We start from the raw sequence: 20,320 nt of genomic DNA, 5'->3' as shown, positions 1-20,320 counted from the left end.
TGAGGGGTCCCTTTTGGCTGAGAGTAGCTCTCCCAGCATCCCGTTTCTCCTCCACTCTCTCTTATCCAGTTGGGAGAAAGTCGGCGGCGGTGGTGCCGCTAGAATGGGGCTCTTCCTGTTCGCTGACGTGAGGTCTGATGGGGTAGATATCTCCTTCACATACAGTCATGTGTCCTACAGCACTACACGGAAAGCTGGATGGGGCCCTGACAGAAGGGAGTGTGTGTGTGTGTGTGTTACACTCCTCCCTACACATTCCTCCTCCTCCTGTAGACTCACACAATGGAGTCAAATTGAAAATCTGTGCCATGAATCCAGGATTGGGAGCACAGTGGACGGGTCATCTTTAAAGCATTTAGCAACATCCAAGGGAGTGTCCCCGGAAAAATATGGGGAAGGGAATGGGGATAGGAGAATATAGGGATAGGGGTAGGGGGTAGGGGATAAGGGGCTAGAAGGATAGGGGGTAGGGGATAGGAGGGTAGGGGATAAGGGGGTAGGGGATAGGGGGTAGGGGGTAGGGGATAAGGGGATAGAAGGATAGGGGGTAGGGGATAAGGGGATAGGAGGATAGGGGGGTAGGGGATAGGGGTAGGGGATAGGGGGTAGGGGTGTAGGGGATAGGAGGGTAGGGGATAAGGGGATAGGGGGTAGGGGTGTAGGGTATAGGAGGGTAGGGGATAAGGGGATAGGAGGATAGGGGGTAGGGGATAAGGGGATAGGAGGATAGGGGGTAGGGGATAGGAGGTAGGGGGATAGGAAGATAGGAAGATTGTAGGATAGGGGTGGGGGGTAGGGGGGTAGGGGGGGGGTAGGAGGTTGGTGTGTGTATGTGTTTGTTGGTGTGTGTGTGTTTGTTGGTGTGTGTGTGTTTGTTGATGTGTGTACGTGTTTTGTTGGTGTGTGTGTGTTTGTTTGTTGGTGAGCTCGCATGTGTGTGTATGTGCATATAAGATTTAAGGCCAATCTTAAGGTCATCATTTGACCCCTGACCCCTGACTTCTCTTTCAGTCCAAGACAACATAGACCTTGTTACCTTGAAGTGCATTCTTTACCCTGTGTTTTGTCGTAGCACCTTCAGGATATGTGTGTTTGTGTGCGTTTGTGTGTGTGTCTGTGTAACAGTATGGCTTCCATCCCTCGCCCCGACCTGGGCTCGAACCAGGGACCCTCTGCACACATCAACAACTGACACCCACGAAGCAACGTTACACAAGCCGCGTCCCTCGCAGAGCAAAGGGGGAACAACTACTTCAAGATCTCAGAGCGACGCGCAACACCGTTAACTAGCTAGCCATTTCACATCGGTTACATCTGCTTGTGTGCGCAAGAGTGTGTGTGTGTGTGTGTGTGTGTGTGTGTGTGTGTGTGTGTGTGTGTGTGTGTGTGTGTGTGTGTGTGTGTGTGTGTGTGTGTGTGTGTGTGTGTGTGTGTGTGTGTGTGTGTGTGTGTGTGTGTGGAAGACAGGGCCCTATTTTGAGCCTCTCACCTGTCAGGCTGTGTGGGGTGTTTGTTTCTAGGGAATGTGTCAGAATAGGTGGGATGGCTGGCAGTGCCAGGGAACGTGTCATGATAGGTGGGATGGCTGGCAGTGCCAGGGGTGGCTTAGCAGGAACCTATTTTAGCTGGGAGAAATCAGAGTGACGCGGACGCACACCCTCGCCTGTATCACATGATAATGAATGGCCCACGGATGTTCAACCCTCGCCTGTATCACATGAAAATGAATGGCCCACGACGTTCCCCCTGGCCTGTATCACATGATAATGAATGGCCCACAGACGTTCCCCCTGGCCTGTATCACATGATAATGAATGGCCCACGGACGTTCCCCCTGGCCTGTATCACATGATAATGAATGGCCCACTGATGTTCAACCCTGGCCTGTATCACATGATAATGAATGGCCCACTGATGTTCAACCCTGGCCTGTATCACATGATAATGAATGGCCCACGGATGTTCAACCCTCGCCTGTATCACATGAAAATGAATGGCCCACGACATTCCCCCTGGCCTGTATCACATGATAATGAATGGCCCACGGACCTTCCCCCTGGCCTGTATCACATGATAATGAATGGCCCACGGACGTTCCCCCTGGCCTGTATCACATGGTAATGAATGGCCCACGGACGCTCCCCCTGGCCTGTATCACATGATAATGAATGGCCCACGGACCTTCCCCCTGGCCTGTATCACATGATAATGAATGGCCCACGGACGCTCCCCCTGGCCTGTATCACATGATAATGAATGGCCCACTGACATTTTCCCTGGCCTGTATCACATGGTAATGAATGGCCCACGGACGTTCCCCCTGGCCTGTATCACATGATAATGAATGGCCCACGGACGTTTCCCCTGGCCTGTATCAAATGGTAATGAATGGCCCACGGACGTTCCCCCTGGCCTGTATCACATGATAATGAATGGCCCACGGACGTTCCCCCTGGCCTGTATCACATGATAATGAATGTCCCACGGACGTTCCCCCTGGCCTGTATCACATGATAATGAATGGCCCACTGATGTTCAACCCTGGCCTGTATCACATGATAATGAATGGCCCACTGATGTTCAACCCTGGCCTGTATCACATGATAATGAATGGCCCACGGATGTTCAACCCTGGCCTGTATCAAATGATAATGAATGGCCCACGGACCTTCCCCCTGGCCTGTATCACATGATAATGAATGGCCCACGGATGTTCAACCCTCGCCTGTATCACATGAAAATGAATGGCCCACGACATTCCCCCTGGCCTGTATCACATGATAATGAATGGCCCACGGACCTTCCCCCTGGCCTGTATCACATGATAATGAATGGCCCACGGACGTTCCCCCTGGCCTGTATCCCATGATAATGAATGGCCCACGGACGTTTCCCCTGGCTTGTATCACATGATAATGAATGGCCCACTGATGTTCAACCCTGGCCTGTATCACATGATAATGAATGGCCCACGGATGTTCAACCCTGGCCTGTATCAAATGATAATGAATGGCCCACGGACCTTCCCCCTGGCCTGTATCACATGATAATGAATGGCCCACGGACGTTCCCCCTGGCCTGTATCACATGATAATGAATGGCCCACGGACGTTTCCCCTGGCCTGTATCACATGATAATGAATGGCCCACGGACATTCCCCCTGACCTGTATCACATGATAATGAATGGCCCACGGACGTTCCCCCTGGCCTGTATCACATGATAATGAATGGCCCACGGACGTTCCACCTGCCTACATCCCATTGGATGTAATAAATGTATTACTAGTCACTTTAAACAATTCCACTTTATATCATGTTTACATACCCTACATTACTCTTCTTTTACCATCACTCATTCATATATCTTTATGTACATATTCTTTATCCCTTTACACTTGTGTGTATAAGGTAGTTGTTGTGAAATTGCGAGATTACTTGTTAGATATTACTACTTTGACGGAACAAGAAGCACAAGCATTTCGCTGCACTCGCATTAACATCTGCTAACCATGTGACAATGTGACCAATAAAATTTGATTCGATTTGACAGTGATTGGCCCACGGATGTCCCACCTGCCTACATCACATGACAGTGAATTTCTATGTTCCATATGGAACCCTATTCCCTCATAGTGCACTACTTTAGACCAGAGCCCTATTCCCTATATAGTGCACTACTTTAGACCAGAGCCCTATTCCCTATATAGTGCACCACTGTTGACTAGAGCTTTAGGTCCTGGTCCTTATCTATATACAGGAAGTACCAGATCAATGTTTATCTATATACAGGAAGTACCAGATCAATGTTTATCTATATACAGGAAGTACCAGATCAATGTGGAGCTATATACAGGAAGTACCAGATCAATGTGGAGCTATATACAGGAAGTACCAGATCAATGTGGAGCTATATACAGGAAGTACCAGATCAAGATGGAGCTATATACAGGAAGTACCAGATCAAGATGGAGCTATATACAGGAAGTACCAGATCAAGATGGAGCTATATACAGGAAGTACCAGATCAAGATGGAGCTATATACAGGAAGTTCCAGATCAAGATGGAGCTATATACAGGATGTTCCAGATCAAGATGGAGCTATATACAGGAAGTACCAGATCAAGATGGAGCTATATACAGGAAGTACCAGATCAAGATGGAGCTATATACAGGAAGTACCAGATCAATGTGGAGCTATATACAGGAAGTACCAGATCAATGTGGAGCTATATACAGGAAGTACCAGATCAATGTGGAGCTATATACAGGAAGTACCAGATCAATGTGGAGCTATATACAGGAAGTACCAGATCAAGATGGAGCTATATACAGGAAGTACCAGATCAAGATGGAGCTATATACAGGAAGTACCAGATCAAGATGGAGCTATATACAGGAAGTACCAGATCAAGATGGAGCTATATACAGGAAGTTCCAGATCAAGATGGAGCTATATACAGGAAGTACCAGATCAAGATGGAGCTATATACAGGAAGTACCAGATCAAGATGTAGCTATATACAGGAAGTACCAGATCAATGTGGAGCTATATACAGGAAGTACCAGATCAATGTGGAGCTATACACAGGAAGTACCAGATCAATGTGGAGCTATATACAGGAAGTACCAGATCAATGTGGAGCTATATACAGGAAGTACCAGATCAAGATGGAGCTATATACAGGAAGTTCCAGATCAAGATGGAGCTATATACAGGAAGTACCAGATCAAGATGGAGCTATATACAGGAAGTACCAGATCAAGATGGAGCTATATACAGGAAGTTCCAGATCAAGATGGAGCTATATACAGGAAGTACCAGATCAAGATGGAGCTATATACAGGAAGTACCAGATCAAGATGGAGCTATATACAGGAAGTACCAGATCAATGTGGAGCTATATACAGGAAGTACCAGATCAATGTGGAGCTATATACAGGAAGTACCAGATCAATGTGGAGCTATATACAGGAAGTACCAGATCAATGTGGAGCTATATACAGGAAGTACCAGATCAATGTGGAGCTATATACAGGAAGTACCAGATCAATGTGGAGCTATATACAGGAAGTACCAGATCAATGTGGAGCTATGTACAGGAAGTAGCAGATCAATGTGGAGCTATATACAGGAAGTACCAGATCAAGATGGAGCTATATACAGGAAGTACCAGATCAATGTTTAGCTATATACAGGGATTACCAGATCAATGTTTATCTATATACAGGAAGTACCAGATCAATGTTTATCTATATACAGGAAGTACCAGATCAATGTTTATCTATATACAGGAAGTACCAGATCAATGTTTAGCTATATACAGGAAGTACCAGTACCAGATCAATGTTTATCTATATACAGGAAGTACCAGATCAATGTTTAGCTATATACAGGGATTACCAGTACCAGATCAATGTTTATCTATATACAGGAAGTACCAGATCAATGTTTATCTATATACAGGAAGTACCAGATCAAATCACAAGTGTGAACAAATGTAATAATGAGCACACAGCAAGGACAGAATATACAATGGCAAGAAAAAGTATGTGTTCCCAATTGGGAAAACCTGGATTTCTGCTTAAATATGTCATCACATTTGATCAGAGCTTCATCTAGGTCACAACAATAGACTATTATCACACAAACAATTACACATGTTCATGTCTTTATTGAACACACAGTGGAAACATTCACAGTGCAGGGTGGGAAAAGTATGTGAACCCTTGGATTTAATAACTGGTTGACCCTCCTTTGGCAGCAATAAACTCAACCAAACATTTTATGTAGTTGCGGATCAGACATTCACAATGGTCAGGAGGAATTTTGGACCATTCCTCTTTACAAAACTATTTCAGTTCAGCAATATTCTTGGGAGGTCTGGTGTGAACTGCTCTCTTGAGGTCCTGCCACAGCATCTCAATCGGGTTGAGGTCAGGACTCTGACTGGGCCACTCCAGGAGGTGTATTTTCTTCTGTTGAAGACATTCTGTAGTTGATTTACTTCAGTCTTTTGGGTCGTTGTCCTGTTGCATCACCCTAATTCTGTGTAGCTTCAATTGGCGGACAAATAGCCTAAAATTCTCTTCCAAAATGTCTTGTTAAACTCACATTTTGTGAGTATTTTTTATAGGGCAAGGCAGCTCTAACCAACATCTCCAATCTCGTCTCATTGATTGGACTCCAGATTAGCTGAGTCCTGACTCCAATGATCTTTTGGAGAAGTCATTAGCCTTGGGGGGGTTCACATACTTTTTTCCAACCTACACTGTGAAAGTTTAAATGATGCATTCAATATAGACAAGAAAAATACAATAATTTGTGCGTTATTAGTTGTTTTAGAGATTGTATTTCCTCTCAAGGATCCGCCTCTTTTTTTCAATTTTTGCCTGAAATGACAAATCTAACTGTCTGTAGCTCAGGACCTGAAGCAAGGATATTTATATTCTTGGTACCATTTGAAAGGAAACACTTTGACGTTTGTGGAAATGTGAAAGGAATGTAGGAGAATATTACACAATAGATCTGGTAAAAGATAATACAAAGATTTTTTAAATTTGTATTAGTTTTTTGTACCATCATCATCGAAATGCAAGACAAAGGCCATAATGTATTATGCCAGACCAGCTGAAATTTAGATTTTGGCCACAAGATGGCAGCAGTGCATGTGCAAACTTTAGACTGATCCAATGAACCATTACATTTCTGTTCAAAATTGTGTATCACGACTGACCCAAATGTGCCGAATTTGTTTGTTAATAACTCTTCATGTTCAAAACTGCGCACTCTCCTCAAACAATAGCATGGTATTATTTCATTGTAAAATCTACTGTAAATTGGATTAACAAGAATGTAATCTTTCTGCCAATATCAGATATGTCTATGTCCTGGGAAATGTCCTTGTTACTTACAACCTCATGCTAATCGCATTAGCCTACGTTAGCTCAACCGCCCAGTGAACGGGGACACCGGTCAGTAAGCACACTATGTTCGTCTATTGTTGTGACTTAGATGAAAACCAGATCAAATTTGATGAAGGTTTGAAGGTTTCACATACCCATTTTCTTGCACATCTGAAGATACATCTAGCCATAGAAATAAGTAAGAGGAGCCACATGTATAACAGATACATCTAGCCAGAGAAATAAGTAAGAGGAGCCACATGTATAACAGATACATCTAGCCAGAGAAATAAGTAAGAGGAGCCACATGTTTAACAGATACATCTAGCCAGAGAAATAAGTAAGAGGAGCCACATGTATAACAGATACATCTAGCCAGAGAAATAAGTAAGAGGAGCCACATGTATAACAGATACATCTAGCCAGAGAAATAAGTAAGAGGAGCCAGTTGGCGAAACAACACATGTCTTGACACAACCACCTACAGTATCTAGCCACTATATAATGCCTGGAAAATAAGTGAGTGACTAGACTATTCATACTGCCGGTTAAACACACATACCTTGAGGACACGCTGATTACCGAATGTCATCACGTCTGATGTCATGGATATCCGTCAGCATGAGGTCATTTGTCACGGACGCAAACAATATGAACCTTTTCAATCAACTGGAAAGCAGAGAAAAAAAATACTCCTACCTCCATTCTGACATAAACTACAAGCACATGTCTCCTGGGTGTGTGTGTGTGTGTGTGTGTGTGTGTGTGTGTGTGTGTGTGTGTGTGTGTGTGTGTGTGTGTGTGTGTGTGTGTGTGTGTGTGTGCGTGTGTGTGTATGTGTGTGTGTGTGTGTGTGTGTGTGCGTGTGTGTGCGTGTGTGTGCGTGTGTGTGTATGTGTGTGTGTGTGCGTGTGTGTGTGTGCGCGTGTGTGTGCGTGTGCGCGCGTGCGTGCGTGTGTGTGTGAAAAATACCCACGTCTCCATTCTGACATAAACTACAAGCACAGAGAGCCGACCGTCTGGCACTAGCTAGCGACTTCATACCTCCTTGCTTATAATTAAATGACATGTTTTCCATTGAGTCCTGTGACCTTTTTAACAGACTGAACTGCAGTGAGGAAGCCTCGCTCCTCTCCAGACCAGACAGGCTCTCCAGACCAGACAGGCTCTCCAGACCAGCGACCAGAGGTGAGTTTAAACAAGGTTTTACGTTTTTTGCTGAGAACAAGTTGCCTAGTAACAGTTTCTCGTTGGATGCTTTGAATGAACGTTCCAAACAGCTGTTTTTTTGCGAAAGGATCTCTGGGTAATTTCAAGATAATCACACTGCAAACGACTTTGCCTTTTTCCTACACTCTCAGAAAGAAAAAAGTGCTGTCTACAATCAAGTAGGGTTCTTCGGCTGTCCCCATAGGAGAAACCTTTTGAAGAATCTTTTTTTCGTTCCAGGTAGAACCCTTTTGAGTTCCCTTTCCACAGAGGGTTCTAAAATAGAACCCAAAAGAGCTCTCCTTATGGCGACAGCAGAATAAGCCCATAAGGAAGCCCTTTCTGTAAGTGTACTACTGCATGTGATAAAGACTACATGGTCACATTAGTATTTTGCTGCAGCAATCTATACCCCAAACAGACACTTACGTTTTGTCGGGAAAACGACAGACACAGACTGTTCGCTAATGTTCGCTAATGTTTAGCGCTAACACAAAACAAATGGTCGCTAACGTTCACAAACTATTTCCCAAACTATTTCCCACACCTCAGGGCTGGCAGCGTTCTGTTTGGCCCACTAGAGAAGCAGCAACCTGATTGGCTAAGAAACTTGGCAATGTCCTCCATTTTCCATCTTTCAGCTTCCTCAATGATTTTGCTTTCACGCTTAACACACACAACTATACACATCTACCTCACACACACGTACACACACACACAGACACACACAGACACACAGTGTAAACCTGACCTTGCATTAAGGAGCCTCTCGCTGGAGATGCCGGCAGCTCTCGCCTCCTCGTCAATTGAGGCCTAAATTTAGATGACGTTTTATAACAGAGGATAGACAGTAGTGGTGTGTGTGTGTGTGTGTGTGTGTGTGTGTGTGTGTGTGTGTGTGTGTGTGTGTGTGTGTGTGTGTGTGTAGGGAAGTGAATAGGGACTTGAGGCCCCACTTACAGGTCATTGAACCCCTTTCCTAAACACCCCATCTCCTCCCTTCTTCACTTGATGGGCTTTATTCAAACCAACCAGCAACAAGGTTTCCCAGAATGCCTTGCTGTGAACACCGCTAGTGGGGTGGAGAGGCTGGTTAGAGGTCAGAACAAGGAGGGAGGGGTGCTGGACTCCTGTCACCTCTAGTGGGGTGGAGAGGCTGGTTAGAGGTCAGTACTAGGAGGTAGGGGTGCTGGACTCCTGTCACCTCTAGTGGGGTGGAGAGGCTGGTCTGAGGTCAGTACTAGGAGGGGTGCTGGACCCCTGTCACCTCTAGTGGGGTGGAGAGGCTGGTCTGAGGTCAGTACTAGGAGGGAGGGGTGTCACCAGCGGGCTGGCAGGAGAGTGTTAGAGGTCAGTACTAGGAGGGAGGGGTGCTGGTCTCCTGTCACCTCTAGTGGGGTGGAGAGGCTGGTCTGAGGTCAGTACTAGGAGGGGTGCTGGTCTCCTGTCACCTCTAGTGGGGTGGAGAGGCTGGTCTGAGGTCAGTACTAGGAGGGAGGGGTGCTGGACTCCTGTCACCTCTAGTGGGGTGGAGAGGCTGGTCTGAGGTCAGTACTAGGAGGGAGGGGTGCTGGACCCCTGTCACCTCTAGTGGGGTGGAGAAGCTGGTCTGAGGTCAGTACTAGGAGGGAGGGGTGCTGGACGCCTGTCACCTCTAGTGGGGTGGAGAGGCTGGTTAGAGGTCAGTACTAGGAGGGAGGGGTGCTGAACTCCTGTCACCTCTAGTGGGGTGGAGAGGCTGGTTAGAGGTCAGTACTAGGAGGGAGGGGTGCTGGACTCCTGTCACCTCTAGTGGGGTGGAGAGGCTGGTCTGAGGTCAGTACTAGGAGGGGTGCTGGACCCCTGTCACCTCTAGTGGGGTAGAGAGGCTGGTCTGAGGTCAGTACTAGGAGGGGTGCTGGACCCCTGTCACCTCTAGTGGGGTGGAGAGGCTGGTCTGAGGTCAGTACTAGGAGGGAGGGGTGCTGGACCCCTGTCACCTCTAATGGGATGGAGAGGCTGGTTAGAGGTCAGTACTAGGAGGGAGGGGTGCTGGTCTCCTGTCCCCTCTAGTGGGGTGGAGAGGCTGGTCTGAGGTCAGTACAAGTCGGGGTGCTGGCCTCCTGTCACCTCTAGTGGGGTGGAGAGGCTGGTCTGAGGTCAGTACTAGGAGGGAGGGGTGCTGGACCCCTGTCACCTCTAGTGGGGTGGAGAGGCTGGTTAGAGGTCAGTACTAGGAGGGAGGGGTGCTGGATCCCTGTCACCTCTAGTGGGGTGGAGAGGCTGGTTAGAGGTCAGTACTAGGAGGGAGGGGTGCTGAACTCCTGTCACCTCTAGTGGGGTGGAGAAGCTGGTCTGAGGTCAGTACTAGGAGGGGTGCTGGACTCCTGTCACCTCTAGTGGGGTGGATAGGCTGGTTAGAGGTCAGTACTAGGAGGGAGGGGTGCTGGTCTCCTGTCACCTCTAATGGGATGGAGAGGCTGGTTAGAGGTCAGTACTAGGAGGGAGGGGTGCTGGTCTCCTGTCCCCTCTAGTGGGGTGGAGAGGCTGGTCTGAGGTCAGTACAAGTCGGGGTGCTGGCCTCCTGTCACCTCTAGTGGGGTGGAGAGGCTGGTCTGAGGTCAGTACTAGGAGGGAGGGGTGCTGGACCCCTGTCACCTCTAGTGGGGTGGAGAGGCTGGTTAGAGGTCAGTACTAGGAGGGAGGGGTGCTGGATCCCTGTCACCTCTAGTGGGGTGGAGAGGCTGGTTAGAGGTCAGTACTAGGAGGGAGGGGTGCTGAACTCCTGTCACCTCTAGTGGGGTGGAGAAGCTGGTCTGAGGTCAGTACTAGGAGGGGTGCTGGACTCCTGTCACCTCTAGTGGGGTGGATAGGCTGGTTAGAGGTCAGTACTAGGAGGGAGGGGTGCTGGTCTCCTGTCACCTCTAGTGGGGTGGAGAGGCTGGTTAGAGGTCAGTACTAGGGCGGGGTGCTGGTCTCATGTCACCTCTAATGGGGTGGAGAGGCTGGTCTGAGGTCAGTACTAGGAGGGAGGGGTGCTGGACCCCTGTCACCTCTAGTGGGGTAGAGAGGCTGGTCTGAGGTCAGTACTAGGAGGGAGGGGTGTCACCATCGGGCTGGCAGGAGAGTGTTTAATGGTATGTACCAGGGCCAGGGGGCTGGTGCCAGATTATTGGCTGCCAACGGGCCACTGGAAGATTGACCCAGGCACCTGCCCCTTCATAAATCAGACACCCTGCTTAGCTTAGAGCTCAGGCTCTTACCAGCCTCCTGATGGAAATATTAAATACATTTAGAAACATTCATATCTGCTCTCATAGTTATCTCAGCACCTCGAAGGAGGTGTGGTATTTAGCGCCGATGTTTTGTCACAGGGTTATTAACAGGGCTGTGGGTTGTCATATATGGTACATAACGTGTAGAAGGGTTTATTATGATAAGCCGCAGATGGAAAATAGTGTCAGAAATCCTTTGATAACAAGGTTTAATTACATTCAACATGAATGAATGAGAGAATCTATGTAGAGGATGAGGATCTATGTAGAGGGTCGAGGATGTATGTAGAGGACGAGGATCTATGTAGAGGGTCGAGGATCTATGTAGAGGGTCGAGGGTCTATGTAGAGGACGAGGATCTATGTAGAGGGTCGAGGATCTATGTAGAGGACGAGGATCTATGTAGAGGGTCGAGGATCTATGTAGAGGGTCGAGGGTCTATGTAGAGGGTCGAGAATTTACAGTATGTAATAATAGTCATGTATATAAATGTATATATAAATTCTGAAATGCTCACTACACAATAACACAGTTCTTTTATATTTACTGATTCATTAATTTGATAAATACTTTTTAATTTGTTTGTGTGAAACTGAAACATCCCTTGCCCTATATCGTTTTGCTATGCGATGTAATGTTAATGTCAAACCACATGACCAAAAGGACCCCTGCTCGTCAAACATCTCATTCTAAAAATCATGAGCATTAAACTGGAGTTGACCCCACCCTTTTGCTGCTATAACAGCCTCCACTCTTCTGGGAAGGCTTTCCACTAGATGTTGGAACATTGCTGCTATAACAACCTCCACTCTTCTGGGAAGGCTTTCCACTAGATGTTGGAACATTGCTGCTATAACAGCCTCCACTCTTCTGGGAAGGCTTTCCACTAGATGTTGGAACATTGCTGCTATAACAGCCTCCACTCTTCTGGGAAGGCTTTCCACTAGATGTTGGAACATTGCTGCTATAACAGCCTCCACTCTTCTGGGAAGACTTTCCACTAGATGTTGGAACATTGCTGCTATAACAGCCTCCACTCTTCTGGGATGGCTTTCCACTAGATGTTGGAACATTGCTGCTATAACAGCCTCCACTCTTCTGGGAAGACTTTCCACTAGATGTTGGAACATTGCTGCTATAACAGCCTCCACTCTTCTGGGAAGGCTTTCCACTAGATGTTTGAACATTGCTGAGGGGACTTGCTTCCATTCAGCCACAAGAGCATTAGTGAGGTCGGGCACTGATGTTGGTGCGATTAGGCCTGGCTCACAGTCTGTGTTCAATTTGTGCACAGACCTCGCTTTGTGCACGGGGGCATTGTCATGCTGAAACAGTTCGCTATTTCCCAAACTGTTGCCGCAAAGTTGGAAACACAGAATCACCTAGAACGTCATTGTATGCTGTTGTGTTAAGATTTACCTTCACTGGAACTAAGGGGCCTGAACCATGAAAAACAGCCCCAGACCATTATTCCTTCTCCACCAAACTTTACAGTTGGCACTATGCATTGGGACATGTAGCATTCTCCTGGCATCCGCCAAACCTAGATTTGCCCGTCGGACTGCCAGATGGTAAAGCGTGATTCATCACTCCAGAGAACGCATTTCGCTGCAGCAGAGTCCAGTGGCAACGAGCTTCACACCACTCCAGTCGACACTTGGCGTTGCGCATGGTGATCTTAGTCTTGTGTGCGGCTGCTCGGCCATGGAAACCCATTTCATGAAGATCCAGACGAACAGTTCTTGACGTCGCTTCCAGACGCGGTTTGGAACTTGGAAGTGAGTGTTGTGACCGAGGACAAACTATTTTTATGAGCTTCAGCACTCGGCGGACCCGTTCTGTAAGCTTGTGTGGCCTACCACTTTGCGGCTGAGCCGTTGTTGCTCCTATATGTTTCCACTTCACCATAACAGCACTTACAGTTGACCAGCTCTAGCAGGGCAGAAATTTGACAAACTGACTTGTTGGAAAGGTGACATCCTATGACGGTGCCACGTTGACAGTCACTGAGCTTTTCAGTAAGGCCATTCTACTGACAATGTTTGTCTATGAAGATTATCATGACTCCACAAATCCACTAATTTGAAGGGGTGTCCACATACTTTTGTATATACTGGTGTATGTATCAATTTCCAATGGCAAGACACTCTCAGTACTTGCATTTCACATTGTGATCAGGTCTTGATCACGTTGCCACCCTGCTCTGTGTGTGATTACAACAGTAAACTTTAGGGCACCTCTAGATTCCCTCCCTGACTGGGTCTGGCCTGGGTCTGGTCTGGGTCTGGTCTAGATTCCCTCCCTGACTGGGTCTGGCCTGGGTCTGGTCTGGGTCTGGTCTAGATTCCCTCCCTGACTGGGTCTGGCCTGTGTCTGGTCTGGGTCTGGTCTAGATTCCCTCCCTGACTGGTCTGGCCTGGGTCTGGCCTGGGTCTGGCCTGGGTCTGGCCTGGGTCTGGTCTGGGTCTGGTCTAGATTCCCTCCCTGACACCATGATCAAAGCCTGAAGTCTGAGAGGGTTGTGTCGCCAATCCATGTCCTATTTCTGTTTTCATTGTAACACCGTCATTTTCAGAGACCCACCTACCGCCAACCTCTTCAATCTCTCTCTCTCTCTCCTGTGTGTCCCAAATGGCATCCTATCCCCCCTTATATAGTGACCTACTATGACCAGGGGCTATCGTCAAAAGTGGTGTATTATACATGAAATAGGGTGCCATTTGTGACAACTCATCTCTCGCACTCTGTCTGCATCAAGGCAGTGGTGTTACAGTATCAGTGTATCTAGTGAGAGGGCTGTGTGCCGGAGAGGCAGGAAGGCAGAGGCAGGAACGCAGTGGTACAGTATCAGTGTATCTAGTGAGAGGGCTGTGGGCCGGAGAGGCAGGAAGGCAGAGTCAGATTCCCTTCTCACTCTGTCTGCATCAAGGCAGTGGTGTTACAGTATCAGTGTATCTAGTGAGAGGGCTGTGGGCCGGAGAGGCAGGAAGGCAGAGGCAGAAAGGCAGAGTCAGATTCCCTCCGCACTCTGATTGTCTGCATCAAGGGGCTTAGGCTGGTCCACTACACACCTGCTGATTCTCCCCTTCAGCGCACGATAATAGGTTGAGCTTTATATCTGAAGCAACTTTGTTTGTTTTGGTCCGGTGTCAAAACTAAGGCAGGGGAGGGGGGACACTTTCAGGTGGGACGGATGGATCAGACTAGTGAAAAAAACAAGGAGGGCGGACGGATGACTGGATGGACACAGGTTCGGTGGATCGGTTATACATAGGGTGGTTACGACAGAACAATGACCTGTGGTAGGCTGGATGGACACTGGTTCAGTGAATCGGTTATACATAGGGTGGTTACGACAGAACAATGACCTGTGGTAGGCTGGATGGACACTGGTTCAGTGAATCGGTTATACATAGGGTGGTTACGACAGAACAATGACCTGTGGTAGGCCTAGTTGTTTGTTGTTGTTGATAGAGACACACACAGCTATGTTGTTAAATGTGAGTTATAGGCCCACTGACGAACGACTACCAAGAAGCTGATACACGATCTGGCTCCACGCGGTATTTAACTGTCTGTCTGTCGGCTTGTCGGCTGGTTCCATGACATAGTTTCATACTGAATGGGAGAGCGTTGACAGTGGTGTATAATTACTGTGTCTGTGATAGGGTATATTGCCTGTCCTATTCCCTATATATTTGTATTTGTATTTATTAGGGGTTCCCATTAGTTCCTGCCAAGGCAGCAGCTACTCTTCCTGGGGTTTATTATGGATCCCCATTAGTTCCTGTCAAGGCAGCAGCTACTCTTCCTGGGGTTTATTATGGATCCCCATTAGTTCCTGTCAAGGCAGCAGCTACTCTTCCTGGGGTTTATTATGGACCCCCATTAGTTCCTGCCAAGGCAGCAGCTACTCTTCCTGGGGTTTATTATGGATCCCCATTAGTTCCTGCCAAGGCAGCAGCTACTCTTCCTGGGGTTTATTATGGATCCCCATTAGTTCCTGTCAAGGCAGCAGCTACTCTTCCTGGGGTTTATTATGGATCCCCATTAGTTCCTGCCAAGGCAGCAGCTACTCTTCCTGGGGTTTATTATGGATCCCCATTAGTTCCTGCCAAGGCAGCAGCTGCTCTTCCTGGGGTTTATTATGGACCCCCATTAGTTCCTGCCAAGGCAGCAGCTACTCTTCCTGGGGTTTATTATGGATCCCCATTAGTTCCTGCCAAGGCAGCAGCTACTCTTCCTGGGGTTTATTATGGATCCCCATTAGTTCCTGCCAAGGCAGCAGCTACTCTTCCTGGGGTTTATTATGGATTCCCATTAGTTCCTGCCAAGGCAGCAGCTACTCTTCCTGGGGTTTATTATGGATCCCCATTAGTTCCTGCCAAGGCAGCAGCTACTCTTCCTGGGGTTTATTATGGATCCCCATTAGTTCCTGTCAAGGCAGCAGCTACTCTTCCTGGGGTTTATTATGGATCCCCATTAGTTCCTGCCAAGGCAGCAGCTACTCTTCCTGGGGTTTATTATGGATCCCCATTAGTTCCTGCCAAGGCAGCAGCTGCTCTTCCTGGGGTTTATTATGGACCCCCATTAGTTCCTGCCAAGGCAGCAGCTACTCTTCCTGGGGTTTATTATGGATCCCCATTAGTTCCTGCCAAGGCAGCAGCTACTCTTCCTGGGGTTTATTATGGATCCCCATTAGTTCCTGCCAAGGCAGCAGCTACTCTTCCTGGGGTTTATTATAGACCCCCATTAGTTCCTGCCAAGGCAGCAGCTACTCTTCCTGGGGTTTATTATGGATCCCCATTAGTTCCTGCCAAGGCAGCAGCTACTCTTCCTGGGGTTTATTATGGATTCCCATTAGTTCCTGTCAAGGCAGCAGCTACTCTTCCTGGGGTTTATTATGGATCCCCATTAGTTCCTGCCAAGGCAGCAGCTACTCTTCCTGGGGTTTATTATGGATCCCCATTAGTTCCTGCCAAGGCAGCAGCTACTCTTCCTGGGGTTTATTATGGACCCCCATTAGTTCCTGCCAAAGCAGCAGCTACTCTTCCTGGGGTTTATTATGGATCCCCATTAGTTCCTGCCAAGGCAGCAGCTACTCTTCCTGGGGTTTATTATGGACCCCCATTAGTTCCTGCCAAGGCAGCAGCTACTCTTCCTGGGGTTTATTATAGACCCCCATTAGTTCCAGCCAAGGCAGCAGCTACTCTTCCTGGGGTTTATTATGGATCCCCATTAGTTCCTGCCAAGGCAGCAGCTACTCTTCCTGGGGTTTATTATGGATCCCCATTAGTTCCTGCCAAGGCAGCAGCTACTCTTCCTGGGGTTTATTATGGATCCCCATTAGTTCCTGCCAAGGCAGCAGCTACTCTTCCTGGGGTTTATTATGGATCCCCATTAGTTCCTGCCAAGGCAGCAGCTACTCTTCCTGGGGTTTATTATGGATTCCCATTAGTTCCTGCCAAGGCAGCAGCTACTCTTCCTGGGGTTTATTATGGATCCCCATTAGTTCCTGCCAAGGCAGCAGCTACTCTTCCTGGGGTTTATTATGGATCCCCATTAGTTCCTGCCAAGGCAGCAGCTACTCTTCCTGGGGTTTATTATAGACCCCCATTAGTTCCTGCCAAGGCAGCAGCTACTCTTCCTGGGGTTTATTATAGACCCCCATTAGTTCCTGCCAAGGCAGCAGCTACTCTTCCTGGGGTTTATTATGGACCCCCATTAGTTCCTGCCAAGGCAGCAGCTACTCTTCCTGGGGTTTATTATGGATCCCCATTAGTTCCTGCCAAGGCAGCAGCTACTCTTCCTGGAGTTTATTATGGATCCCCATTAGTTCCTGCCAAGGCAGCAGCTACTCTTCCTGGGGTTTATTATGGACCCCCAATAGTTCCTGCCAAGGCAGCAGCTACTCTTCCTGGGGTTTATTATAGACCCCCATTAGTTCCAGCCAAGGCAGCAGCTACTCTTCCTGGGGTTTATTATGGATCCCCATTAGTTCCTGCCAAGGCAGCAGCTACTCTTCCTGGGGTTTATTATGGACCCCCATTAGTTCCTGCCAAGGCAGCAGCTACTCTTCCTGGGGTTTATTATAGACCCCCATTAGTTCCTGCCAAGGCAGCAGCTACTCTTCCTGGTGTTTATTATAGACCCCCATTAGTTCCTGCCAAGGCAGCAGCTACTCTTCCTGGGGTTTATTATGGACCCCCATTAGTTCCTGCCAAGGCAGCAGCTACTCTTCCTGGGGTTTATTATGGACCCCCATTAGTTCCTGCCAAGGCAGCAGCTACTCTTCCTGGGGTTTATTATGGACCCCCAATAGTTCCTGCCAAGGCAGCAGCTACTCTTCCTGGGGTTTATTATGGACCCCCATTAGTTCCTGCCAAGGCAGCAGCTACTCTTCCTGGGGTTTATTATGGATCCCCATTAGTTCCTGCCAAGGCAGCAGCTACTCTTCCTGGAGTTTATTATGGATCCCCATTAGTTCCTGCCAAGACAGCAGCTACTCTTCCTGGGGTTTATTATGGATCCCCATTAGTTCCTGCCAAGGCAGCAGCTACTCTTCCTGGGGTTTATTATAGACCCCCATTAGTTCCTGCCAAGGCAGCAGCTACTCTTCCTGGGGTCCAGCATAATAAAGGCAGTTTATACCATTTTAAAAACATTTACAATACATTCACAGATTTCACAACACACTGTGTGCCCTCAGGCCCCTACTCCACCACTACCACATATCTACAACACACTGTGTGCCCACAGGCCCCTACTCCACCACTACCACATATCTACAGTACTAAATCCATGTGTGTGTGTGTAGTGCGTATGTTATCGTGTGTGTGTGTAGTGCGTATGTTATCGTGTGTGTGTGTAGTGCGTATGTTATCGTGTGTGTGTGTAGTGCGTATGTTATCGTGTGTGTGTGTGTAGTGCGTATGTTATTGTGTGTGTGTGTAGTGCGTACGTTATCGTGTGTGTGTGTAGTGCGTACGTTATCGTGTGTGTGTGTGTGTAGTGCGTATGTTATCGTGTGTGTGTGAGTGCGTATGTTATCGTGTGTGTGTAGTGCGTATGTTATCGTGTGTGTGTGTAGTGCGTATGTTATCATGTGTGTGTGTAGTGCGTATCTTATCGTGTGTGTGTGTGTAGTGCGTATGTTATCGTGTGTGTGTGTAGTGCGTATGTTATCGTGTGTGTGTGAGTGCGTATGTTATCGTGTGTGTGTGAGTGCGTATGTTATCGTGTGTGTGTGAGTGCGTATGTTATCGTGTGTGTGTGAGTGCGTATGCTATCGTGTGTGTGTGTAGTGCGTATGTTATCGTGTGTGTGTGAGTGCGTATGCTATTGTGTGTGTGTGTAGTGCGTATGTTATCGTGTGTGTGTGAGTGCATGCATGCATGTACGAAGAAGCAGGGTAGCCTAGTGGTTAAAGTGTTGGACTTGTAACCAAAAAGTTGCAAGATCGAATCCCTGAACAAGCCAGTTAACCCATTGTTCTTTAACTGACTTGCCTAGTTAAATAAAGGTAAAATGTGCCTGTGTTTTGTGACAGTCCCTGCTGTTCCATATAGTGCACTTCTTTTGGCCAGCGCCCATATCTGGACTGTAAAAGCAGTGCACTACGTAGGGGATAGGGTACCACTTCACACAACTGAACGAACGCCTATCAGAATCTATCTAGTCCAATCCATTGGAAATCAACCACACAAATGAAATGTGTTTTTTAATTTGGCCATATACTGTATGCCTCATGTCCACATACTTTAAAGGGCCAACTTATATCTCTGTTCCAACCTGTAAACCTTTACTTGTGAATCCAGAACCTCTCCAGGGGAACTGTAACAGGAAAGGAACAATATCACAAGCAGGAAGTGACTTGGGATGTTGGGAAAACATTTTAATGGATCAATACGCTTGGAGAGAGCCAATAGAGAGACAGAGAGGAGTGAGAAAGGTGAGAGAGAAGAGAGAGAGAGGGAGAGAGAGAGAGGGGAGAGAGAGAGAGAGAGAGAGAGAGAGAGGGGAGAGAGAGAGAGAGAGAGAGAGAGAGAGAGAGAGAGAGAGAGAGAGAGAGAGAGAGAGAGAGAGAGAGAGAGAGAGAGAGAGAGAGAGAGATGGGGTCCTGAGGAGAGACGTCTCATGGGGAAAACTGTTACACATTTCCTCTGTCCCTCAGTCAGACTGTATAGAGGTAGGGAGGGATGGATCTCCTCAGCAGAACAGATAGCCTGCCCGGGCCGTACAAGGCCTGCAGAGCCGCGTGTCAGCCTAAGAGATGATGTCATCGCTATCTCACTAGCTGCAGCTAGCCTTCTTACAATACCCTTTTGGAACTTCTGAAAATATCATCCCGTTCGTATACAGAGACACTTTTGACCCTTTGACCCTTTTGACTGACCAAACAACTGAAAAAAAAGGATGGACAGACAGCAATAGAAAGTGAGAAGAGAGAGAGAGACAGAAAGAGACAAAGAGAGACAGACAGAGAGAGACAGAGAGAGACAAAGAGAGACAAAGAGAGACAGACAGAGAGAGACAGAAAGAGAGAGACAGAAAGAGACAGAGAGAGACAGAGCGAGACAGAGAGAGACAGACAGCAATAGAAAGTGAGAAGAGAGAGAGAGACAGAGCGAGACAGAGACAGACAGAGAGAGACAGAAAGAGACAGAGAGACAGAGAGAGACAGAAAGAGACAGAGAGAGACAGAGAGAGACAGAGCGAGACAGAGAGAGACAGACAGAGAGAGACAAATGGTTAGAGGGATATGGACTCACCCTCCTTGAGCATGCCCACTTTGAGACACTTCATGAAGCGACAGGCCTGGCAGGACTTGCGTCTCCTCTTGGTGATTTGACAGTCGTTAGTGGCTGGACAGCTGTACTCTATGTTCCCTGGGGAGAGAGTAGAGAAAACCATGGTTAGTGGCTGGACAGCTCTATGTTCCCTGGGGAGAG

The 20,320-nt window shown here is 47.7% G+C and overlaps 1 protein-coding gene across 1 annotated transcript in view; it reads right to left on the bottom strand.

Moving 5' to 3' along the window:
• Positions 1-20,320, bottom strand: part of LOC115122244 (steroid hormone receptor ERR2-like) — a 146,241-nt gene that overhangs the window by 72,384 nt on the left and 53,537 nt on the right. The window contains exon 3 of the mRNA XM_065008575.1: positions 20,141-20,257. Coding sequence (XP_064864647.1) covers positions 20,141-20,257 — 117 coding nt within the window. The remainder of the gene's footprint in view (positions 1-20,140; positions 20,258-20,320) is intronic.

The sequence above is a fragment of the Oncorhynchus nerka genome, linkage group LG24 (genome assembly GCF_034236695.1).
Source record: "Oncorhynchus nerka isolate Pitt River linkage group LG24, Oner_Uvic_2.0, whole genome shotgun sequence".
In the NCBI taxonomy this organism is placed as follows: Eukaryota; Metazoa; Chordata; class Actinopteri; order Salmoniformes; family Salmonidae; genus Oncorhynchus; species Oncorhynchus nerka.
Note: the sequence above shows the minus strand (reverse complement) of the source record. Positions and strands in the feature narration are given on the sequence as shown.